General features: G+C 41.3%; 1 protein-coding gene across 4 annotated transcripts; it reads left to right on the plus strand.

The window, feature by feature from the left end:
• TECTB (tectorin beta) lies at positions 1 to 10263 on the plus strand. 4 transcript variants are annotated; one of them, XM_084525733.1, is made up of 11 exons: positions 1 to 93; positions 983 to 1071; positions 2893 to 3083; positions 3583 to 3725; positions 3812 to 3884; positions 5365 to 5468; positions 5543 to 5626; positions 6204 to 6366; positions 8334 to 8403; positions 9548 to 9580; positions 10061 to 10263. In XM_084525733.1, the coding sequence occupies exons 2-11, from the start codon at positions 996 to 998 to the stop codon at positions 10111 to 10113; spliced, it is 990 nt and encodes a 329-aa protein (XP_084381859.1). In that variant the 5' UTR covers positions 1 to 93; positions 983 to 995; the 3' UTR covers positions 10114 to 10263. The 4 variants fall into 4 exon arrangements, with proteins under 4 accessions (XP_084381859.1, XP_084381857.1, XP_084381858.1 ...); XM_084525732.1 differs by having other exon boundaries at positions 2 to 93; positions 943 to 1071; XM_084525731.1 differs by lacking the exon at positions 9548 to 9580 and having other exon boundaries at positions 8334 to 8407; positions 10043 to 10263.
• The last annotated feature ends 856 nt before the right edge of the window (positions 10264 to 11119 follow it).

Here is an 11119-nt window from a genome sequence, read left to right on the forward strand (position 1 = left end):
ATTTGAAAGAGGACATCTTGGGAAGAGCCGACAACGCAGCTACTGGAATAAGACCGCAATGAAAAGCTGAAATACTTAATTCCTTCCTCTCTTGTAGGTATTATACTTCATTTATTGTAGAATGCATAGCATTATAATTGGATGGAATTATCACTGAGATGTACTGTAAGAGCTTTTTATAAATATATATATAAAGAGGCTGAGTGAAAATGTTGAAATTGATTCCTTTTGTTGGAAATATTTAAACAGCAAGACTTTTTTTTTTTCTTTACCTAAATTATATTTGTTGCATCTGGCACTCTGATCAGTGATGTTGATATGAGGACAGACACTGAAGAGTGTCTACAAAGGGAAAATACAAGAGCTCCAGTCCCCAGCCCACAGGTTGCTCTGTGCCGGAGTGTGCTTCTGCCTGTGGGAAACAGTTTGTAGGTCAGAGGCCTGCAATAGAAGTGGAAATTACAGCTACATATGATAATTCTAAAAACTCTAAGCTTAGTAGTAGAGGAGAAATTGCATCATTTACCAAAACTTATCTACATGAAATTAAGACTATATACATCAAGATAGCCATCAACACATAAGTTTCAGCATTACATTATTAAACACAGCACGTATATTTTTGGCATAATATTTCTTCTAGTAATTTCTGCGTTTGTTTTGTTTTTAAACTTCCATTGTTTACATTTAATTTAGTTATTCTAAAGCTTTGGGTTTAGAATCTATAAGAACAAAGTAATCCTGGAAAAATTCAAAGTCAGCACTAAACTGAAATAGTAAAATTGTCACAGTGGTGACACAGTGATAATAGTGGCATTGGAGACATGTCCTGTTGATGCAGTTAGGTTGGATGACAGAATACCAGCAATATTATTTCTTTCTCTCTGTTTAAAAGTAGCTAGTTTAACAGTTTCAGGTCTGTATTTTTTTTTTCCTTTCTAGTTTTAAAGACAATTTTAGCTTTTATTCCCTGTGTCCTCAGATCATTGCAAGAAATGGTGCCTGTTACTATTTATCTGCTGGTCATCTTGGCTCAAGCTCTTGCAGGACCCTGCACTCCAAATAAAGCAGGTAGAATAACTCAAGTTTCCTATGATCTTTCCTTGTATTTAAGCTGCCAAAAGGTTGTTTTCTATTTAAAACTAGTTGTGTTTTTTTTTTTTTTTTCAGAGAATGAAACTGTTGGTTCTGGAAAGCTAATGCTTGTACATCTTTTAACGATTTGTTTCCAGTTAGCGCAGTAAAGCAAGGTCCTATCCCCACAGAGAATTACGTATATGCTTAACTAACTTGGCAATAACCAATGTAAAAAGGTTAGGTGTGAGCAGAATTCAGGCATAAGAAGGTAAAGAAAACAGTAGAAATTAGAAATTGGCTGCAATGGCCCAGGCTGGATGCTGCAGATCTTTGCTGCCCAAGACAGGCTTTAGTCCTGCTGACTGCAATCAGATGACTCGTGCTGAATGAATGTGCCTGGCTGAACTTCTGAACGCCACTGCTACATTAAAATACAAATAATAATCATCATAATTGAAGCTAAGGCCCTAATTACCTCCTGATTTCTGCCTTGAAACGTGAATGTTCTGGTGTCAGACAGACCTTCAGTGCAGAATTCACTAAAATTAATAAACACGCTTTTGAAACATGTTGGAATGTGCCTCAATACAGAGTCTTTGATTTGTGTGCATGGCATGAGTTTATAAAACAGATTGGTGTATGCTACTGCCAGTAATGTCATGGCATACTTGCATATTTGGCCCTCTATCCATGTACTTCAGTGCCCTCACTTACACAAGCAGTTTCTCTGAGATGCAGGACTTTATGTAGCTGTGAAGCCACCAGTGTTATGGATCTGACCACCAACACAAACAGAACTAGCCTGGTTTTGTTGAACAGAAAGGAGCACATTGTTAAGGTCCCTATTTGACTTCCCCTGTGTATTTCCTAAGTTTATGTAGACACAGAAAGGCTGAAAAAAATTAGACTTTTATCATAAAAATTATATCAGAAGCTTTAAAATACACAGTTGAATAATTCTGGACAGAGTTTTTTGTTTGTTTGTTTGTTTTTTAAGGTAGTAATTGTTAGTCTTTCTCAATTTTCAGTTCACTAATGGTTAGTCATTATTTGTCCTTTACATTCACATAAAACCCTCAAATTCACGCTGCCTGATCCTTTGATAAAAGGCCCAACTCTTCTGGTATCACAAAGCAATCAGTGTAAGTTATGATGTTGAATATTTGTGGTTGTTCTAGCAATAACCACATTAGGAAACAAGTTGTGGTGCCATTGTGCTATTAGCTACTGCTGTTAACAGAGCCAGGCTTTTCAGTTCATTTTTGTATCTTAACTTTTAATGTGAAAATTGTAAAACTCCTATTTGCATTGGCAGTGCAATAATAGTGCAAGGAAAGAGCAGAACATGTTGTAGCCTAGACCAAACACTGCTACAAAAAGATGCAAATTACTGAAGGCTAACAAACTTCACCGATACTATTTCTACACTGTCAGTGGTGTTACACCAACAGAAGCCATCTCTGCAGCACAAGCTAACATGACAGATTTCAGTGCAGCAGTTCTTGACCTCACGTTTCTCAGCAGTCTCTTTGCTTCCTAATCAGCTATTCCAGAAAGATAAATGTACATGAAGTTCTGCACTGATTAGAAGGCAAAGGCAAAACTCCTTCAGGGAGGACTGAATTTAACAACCCCAAGGTCAGCTTTGTGTAGTGCATGCAGTCCCGATTCCCTTGCTCATCACAACAGGGGACCTTCCAGCACACATTCCTTCCCACAAGAACTTAATCCCCATGGAAAGCAGATGTGCAGACCTGCTTCTTTGAAAAGAAAACACCCCTGAATGTCACTCAAGCTGTGCTGTTTTCCTTTCAGATGTAATTCTGGTATACTGCTACCCTAGAACCATCATTACAAAAATTCCAGAGTGTCCTTATGGATGGGAGGTTAATCAGCTGGCACTTGGAGGCATTTGCTACAATGGGATCCACGATTCAGGATATTACCAATTCACAATCCCAGACCTGTCACCTAAAAATAAATCATACTGTGGGACACAGTCAGAGGTAAGAATGTCAAGGTCTAAAAGAGGTAAGACTATCATTTCTAAAAGGCAGCAATACAGCACAGCCTGAGTTGGACTCAGAAAATAGCTGTACTTGCTTGAAAGAGCCCATTTGCTTCAGTTTGGAGTAGGCTTTAAGTACTGAAGGGGAGACAAACTCCAGTATCAGAGCTTATTTAATTTTGGAAGAAGGAAGAATCAAATAGTCATGCTTTGCATCTGCAGGCAAAATACTCACAGGCTTAGTGATGATAATCTGTGTGCTAGTCACCCATCTGCATCTGCCTTTACTAAACAGAACATATACATGTAGTAAGGTGTGTATATATATATATATATATATACACACACACACCCCTATATATATATAGGAAGCACAGCATAGAAAGAGCTATAAATAGATAAATAGAAAAATCATTAGGAATAGTGTTTTGTCACCAGATTGAATCTTCACATTTCTACCTACCATCTACCTAACATTTCTGCCTTACCATCTACAGTTTAAGAATCCCGTTTATCACTTCTACAACTCCATTGTCTCCAATGACACCTCAGTGATTGTGAAGAGCCAGCCTGTGAATTACTCATTCACCTGCACATACAATGCCAACTACCTGGTGAACCAGGCTGCCTTTGACCAAAGGTAAATCCTGCTCTGGGAGCGAGCGTCACCCTTTTTTCAACACCACAGTTCGCTGTTACAGAGTTGTGTGTTTTTTATATCCCTAGGGTGGCCACTGTCCACGTGAAGAATGGGAGCTCTGGCTCATTTGAAAGTCAGCTATCCCTCAACTTCTACTCTGTAAGTGCTTTTTGCCACCCAGCTTTTCACCTTCCACAAATTTCAGCCTAAGAGATGGAAAAAAAGGGCCGCTGCTCCTGACTTTCATGTGTGATGGAGCACATTATTAGCTTGTAACAGATAATTACAGCAGGGTTTGTACAGGTCCTTGTTTCTACTGATTGATAAGGATATAACTTAAACTGAGCAGAGCAGGCACATGCCAACAGTTCTTTTAATCCCTCCACATGAGGCAGCTTTTTCTGCTGAGAAGTACATTTCTTACATGCTGACAGGTTTTATACAAAAAAATAAAAACTTGTTTGTAGTCCCACTCAAAGAGCAGCATGCACCTGCAGGCACCACTGCTATGACATTGTCTCTATAGATATAGAAAAGCTCCATGCATCTCTCTTGCAGTTTGCATCCTCTCATCTGACAGACATTTCATGTTCCCCTGAGATCTTTAGGTCATGCTGGAATTTTGTTCCCAGCATTTGTACCTGGATATCAAGCTGATCTTTTGAAACAGCCATCTCCTCCCCACAGCTCTGTTGTGCTGCTGGAGCAGCCAGCTCATGATCCTTCGGTCTTTTTTCCACCAAAGCACACTCAAAAGCACCAAAGCAGCCTTTCTATTTTAGCACAGCTACAAAAAGCACAGCTAGAAACATAGTGAGTTAAATTGATAGGTCAGGTGGAGGGAGTATTGAGCACAAGGCGGATTGATGTTTCTCCCCTCACACGCTGCATTTAGGGCACCAGTTGATAGGGCATTAAACATTTTGGCAGCCTTTACATGCTACATGAAAGCCCATGTGTTCTTGTTTTCTGACATATGGCATGCTGGTAGTATATAGTGACAAGGTCCCAGGAGGTGCCCCAATGTTCCTGTGAACTCCTGACAGAATGACGGCAAAAATATTTGATAGGCAGTGAGCAATGAATCTCTGGTAGGTTTTTGTTGTTATTATTCTTTGCTTACTTGCTGTTGTTGCCAAATTATGGTTTTGTTCTAATGTCCATAGGGCTCCCAGGCGTCAAGGAGGGAGCAGCTGAACCGTGCATAATACATTTTACCACAGAACAAGAGCAGAACAAGCTCTGAAAGCCAATAAACCACTGTTTTGTTATTTTGTTCATATTTTGCTGGGAAGAAAATGTTAATTTCAACTAAATGATCTTTTTCTCTAATGCACTGTTCCAGGATCAATTCATTTTAATACAAGGACCAAGATGAGTTTTGTGACAGTACTTCTGTAATGACTCCTGTGCCAACAGCTCAAATTGCAGGCAGAGTAATGTCCTATTTTAAATACAACCTTGAGATTATTAAAAACTGTTTTAGTATTACAATAGCCCTACTACTAAACACACATTTTGGAGCTTGAAGGTGATAAAAATCCAGACTTCTGGGTCTGTCTGTCCAGAACTGTCTGAAGCTGCCACGTTTTGCATGGTACTGATAGCATCTGATGCTTTTTCTTTTTCTCTTCTAAAGAATGCCAAGTTTTCAAGCATAAAAGAAGCCCCTTTTGTCGTTGAAACATCAGAAATTGGTTCTGACATATTTGCTGGAGTGGAAGCTAAGGGCTTAAGTGACAGGTAGGTAAGAAAGGAGAAACAGTAAGTTGGCAACCAGGATGCTATGTGCTCATCTGATGGTTGTGCCTCCCCAGGTTCAAAGTCGTTCTCAACAACTGCTGGGCAACTCCCTCCTCGGAGTACTTCTACCAGATCCACTGGCCTCTCATCACCAAGGGGTAGGTGCCCGTGGGACCTGGGGAGCAGCTCTGCCCGTCCCAGAAATGTGGAGAGCAATGAGAGGGCAACCCCCTGGTGCTCGAGGCAGCAAGGGAAGGGTTAGGAGCTCTAACTGGTGCTGTGGGGAGCAGCCCCTTCCAGCCGTAGGCTTGTCCCCACTCTGTGCTGCCTTCCTCTGCCCACCAGCAGGCACCACAGTGAGTTCTCAGCTCCCTTTGCTCACTGGAGCCTGCTGCCCTCGGTGGCTGCCACAGTCCTGAACATGCAGCAGGCCCTGGGCCACCTGCAGTCACAATAGGTGGGAAGGAAAGCAAGAGTGGAGACAAGACTTTGAGTGCTGGTTAAAAGGAGATGACTTGAGAATAGCTGGAAGGCTTTGCTGACCCTGCAATGCTTGTTAATCACTCAGATGCCAAAAGGTCTTGATTTCTGCAGGCCCAAACAGTCACCTTCACACCATGTCTTATTGCTCCTCAAGCACCTGAAAGCTGGGCAAATGCCTCCATCAGACCAGGACCTCAGGACATGGTTATTCACAGGTCAGGGTCTGACACTGCTTCTTCACACGCAACACAGGTGTGCCACAGACAACTCCATTCTTGTGCATGAGAATGGGAAGACAAGCCGGGCAACCTTCCAGTTTAATGCCTTCCGCTTCCAAAACATCCCAAAGTTGTCCAAGGTCTGGCTGCACTGCGAAACGCACATCTGTGACAGTGAGAAGTTCTCCTGCCCAGTGGTAAGGCCTCCCTCTAAGATAAAACTTGCTAAATTTGGACAGAGGATGTTGAGAAGCTCCTGGGGGCACGTCGGTTGGGGAGCTGGCAGCAGAGCTTGCATTAGATGGAGCCACCGCGAGACGTTAACCTGAGTGGTGGGCTGTGCACCCTGATCCCTGTCATGCCACATTGGGCAATATGTTTAAACATGTTGGGAAATAATGTAGCCATTTAAAAAGTCAGTTTTTGTCGATATGCCAGACGACGCTCCTGTTTGACAATTAGCTACAGCTAAATAAAAGCATGAGAAAAAAAAAAAAAAAAAAAAAAAAAAAAGGAGGAAGTAGAGCACTTCCCATTTTACCAACTGTCTCAGTGCTAAGGCTCAAAGCTCACCTCAGCCCAAACAAAACCTCCCGGTCCTCCTTCTCGTGGAAAGTCCTCTCTGCTATCCTGCAGCTCTGCAGTAGGCTCTGCCCTTGAAGCTGTGCTATTCTGCAGGAAATACGCAAATTGTTACTGGAGCAGGAACTGAGATGGCAGACATGTTTCAGTGGCCTTAGGTGGGAATGAGGGGGGAGATGCTGTGCAGTTATTTAGCACAGGGAGGTGTGCACCAATTGCACCAACTGATGCAAGGGTGAGGGTTACTAAAGGGTCTTTCTTTAAAGACTTCTCCACCTCCTTCAGTAAGTCTTCACTGTTCCTTCTCTCACTCAATGAATATGTCTTTGCTATAAAGTGAAGCTGAATTTTATTTAACCTGAAATGAAAGCCCCAAATACTCCTTTGCACATATCCTGTCATTTCAGCAACAATTAATTCTTGGTGAAGAAGAGAAAATGTCACTCTTGGTCAAGCCAACTTTTCTTTATAAACCCCTTCTCAGTCCAGGAGCCACTATAAGAGAGCAGTTTATTACCCAGCCACAGCAGTAAGCAGGGGGGACTGATTTATGCAAAAGCTACAGATCTGATAGAAATGCATTGTTAGAAATTCCAAATTTCAAAGGCAAAAGAAAAATCTTTCAGCTTACATTTTGTTGTTTGCTTTTAAAGATTTTTTCCAACTCTTTATCCAGCCACAGACCAGGATAAAAAAAAAATAAAAATAATAGTAAAAAACAACAACAAAACAACAACAAAATGTATTCTATATCTGCTTTTCTGACATTGCTGCCAAATATCTACATCATCCTTGTAGGCACAGGGTTGAATTCGTAATTGCTCCATCAGGCCAACCTCCACAGAGTCCACAGCCAACCCAAAAATGCAGCTGGTGGTCTGCTGCAATTAAGGCTGAACCAAGCAAGGCATAACCAGAATTATCACACACCAGTTTTGTACAAAATGCTCACAGCTGGGGACTTGCAAAGGTCAGGGAATGGACAAGGACCTTTAAGCTAGAGAGCAAGGCCCCCAATACAGACCTTGTCAGCTGTGACAGGAGTCATAAGAGCCGGGTAAGAGATGATCGGTTTGGAAGGGTTTTGATGCTTCACGCTCATACCCAGTGGGCAACAATTACACTTAGCAATAAACAACAACGGAAGTCTTCAGAGAGGTCATGGGTTAAATAGATGGAGCTCGGCTACCCCTTTCCTTCTTGACAGGAGGTTTGTTTGTGGCAGCATGCAAAGGGCAGCCCAAGAGGAGGTGTGATCAGCCAGCAGATGCCCATCTGCGCTCCTGCCACCTCACAACTGAAAAGGGCACTTAGACTGACAGCCACCATAAAAGCTGTGGCACACTAAAATCCTCATAAAATACACAGTAAAAGCTCTCCTTGAACGTCTCCTGCATTAAAATGTCCCAATTAAAAAAAAAAAAAAAAAAAAAAGTCCCTAGAAAATATGCAGCAAAATCTACACAGATTTTATTTACTTGGTTGGAAATATGAGGACTGGGTTTGGATATAAATATTTAGATTATATATTAATTTTGTATAATTCAATCATTATACACTGCTTTCTCTCTGATCTCTTGAGACATGTGACAAACGAAAACAGCGCATGGAACAAACCGGAGGTGTTTTGGTGGCAGAGATCTCTGTCCGCAGTAAGTGGCTGGGTTTCTGGGGTGTTTCTCCCTTTGGGAAGCAATGAACTGGGGAGCAGCCAGTGACTTGCAGAGCGGGGCAAGCACAGGGAGCAGAACTGCTCCCCTGTGAGAGCAGGAATCTTGAACAGAACTTGGTCTTTGGTCCTTCTGTTCAAGCTGTTCTGTTCTGTTCTTGAACAGAACCAGGTTTGTAGCGCTGACAGAATAGCTCAGTGAAACTCTTCCCATTCACAAAGTGAGTAACTGCACCCATTTGGCATTAAAGATAAATGGCCAAACCACTTACGCACCAAGTTAGCAATGTAAACCCTGTTCACCCGTGTTTGACCTCAGCAACAGCCTGGACAAGCGCTGATAGATTGCACGTGAGTGGGAGAGAGGCCAGGCTTAGGAGTAGCAGGAAAGCTGCACCGAGGTTTTCTTTGCACAGCTAGTGGGTTCTTCAGCATAACCATAAACCTAGCCGATTAACCCTGTGTGCCTGTTGCTCCTCCTACACAAATCTAACAGCCATCAATTTTTCCCCTTACAAAGCAAAACCTTTTTCCTCTTAACTGCTGCCTCCTGGAGGCACCAGGAGTTTCTCCCTGAGCTAGTTTAATTCTGCAATCCAGCATCTTTTGAAACAAGTCGAGCTCGTAGAGTAGAGTAAGTTCGCTCGTAAGTTCGTAGAGCTTAGGGATATGGTTTAGTGGAGGGCTGTTAGCGTTAGGTTGGAGGTTGGACTCGATGACCTTGAGGTCTCTTCCAACCTAGGAAATTCTGTGATTCTGTGATTCTGTGAAGTCCTTGGAACGAGGTATACCTTAATCAATACTTTCACCAAAGCTCTTTATACTAGTTTATCAACCACAACCACACCATCCTGCAAGCCAATTTAAAATTAAAAATATATGTACAGCAGCATTATTGCTATTCAGTATGTTACACCAGTAAAACTCCATTAATTAAAAAAAAAAAAAATAAATAAAAATTGAGGATCCTTTTACAACTTCAGAGAGTAAAGCCAAGAGCAAGAAATACCCAGAATTTCAAAATGTTGCAAAAGTTATCTGTTCTGATTTTACAAAGCACACTAGTGCACTTTGCCCTATTTTAAACATGCCATTCAAGTGTTATCTTTTTCTTTTATTTTACACAGGCAAAGGTTTATCCAGATTTTACACACTCTCAGGTAAACAGCAAAATACAACAATGATTATATCAATACCAAATAAGAATCCTGAGTGGCTCTGTCAACATAAAACCCATAGTTCAAAAAAAGACCTGGTAATTTTTATAAATTCAACTGAAAAGAAAACATTTTAAAATCTTATATCTCAATGTTAGACATTTTGTTTTCCTCTTCTAGGCACATCCTTCGCTCTGGACAATGAAATCATACTAATAACTTCCAATACTGAACATTAACTTATCTTAATTTTACACGTACTTCCCCAAAAGGAACAAATGCATCTCACTGGGTTAACAGAGATGTTTGGAAAGCATTTCTGTTTGGGAGGGTTTGAAAAACCCATTCAGAGCCTGTTTGCTAAAACCTGATATGGTGACAGACCCATGTTAAGGCATGCAGTTACAATGGTAGGGATGCGAATAAAACAGGAAAGGTAACTGAAAGTGAAGTACTCACATTTAGTTTTTGTTTCTCTTGCAGATACCATCTTCCATCTCCTCTTCATGATTGGATTTTGTGCTGCTTTATTATAAAAAGCAGCTTAGCTGTGTTTCTTAACTTTTCCCAATCCTGTTTGGACCTGGACTTCTTTACTGAAGACGTCTATTTTACAGAGAAGAAATTAAAGTCACAAAAAAATCCTTGTGCACCATTTCACCAGATAAATAAACCATTCCATTAGCTTTGTGCCTCTAGTATTGGCGAACCCCAAAGCTGATTCACCTCCCCCAGATCTCTGCAGGTGTTTTAACTAATGAAAACCCAACAGTTATGTATTTTACTCATGCCTCCTTTTAAAGAGCAGTGATGCCAACTGCGTTTATTTCTATACAAGTTTCTATTGAAACTTAGCACTTCCCAATGCCAAATTTCCCTTCAGGGTCCCCCTTCTCTGTCAGTCTCAATGTGGCATCAAACTCCCCTTCGGGTCTGCTCCTGCAAGGCCCTGAACACCTCAGCTTGATCTGTAGAACCTCCCAACGCAACAAAAACTAACTTAACAGTTCGAGGATAGGAGAAAAGGGTGCCTTGTATATAACAATAATTAGAAGATTGTTGGCATTACCTGACATTTCTTTCCTGTTTCTCAGCAGCGTCTGTATGGATTGGGTGGGTGAAGCAGAGCTCAGCACATGCTGCAGTAGGCACACCACCACTGGGACTAAGGTGTCTTGCTGACTGGACAGGCTTAGTGCTGAAGAGCTGCATGGTGTGGATGCAAATTAAGCACATTCAAGGCTGGAAAACAAGGTAGTGAGCTTTAGGATACATCCCTGGAGGTACAGCTAGTGTCAGATATGACAGAGTCCAGGTGTTAGTTCTGTATCTGAAGTAATGAAAGCTATTAAATGCCATAAAGAACAAATCACCAGAAAGGTAAACCATGATTTCTAAAGAGCAGGAAGTATCAGGACATAAAACAATTTCTCAGCAAGTCATGGTAGTTACATTACTTTCAGTAACTACTAAAACAATATTCATCAAAATTTCTAAAAGTGTCAGGTAAAAAACATTCCTAGATCTTTTCCATGAATCTTT

The sequence above is a fragment of the Aythya ferina genome (genome assembly GCF_964211825.1).
Source record: "Aythya ferina genome assembly, chromosome: 7".
Lineage (NCBI taxonomy): Eukaryota > Metazoa > Chordata > Aves > Anseriformes > Anatidae > Aythya > Aythya ferina.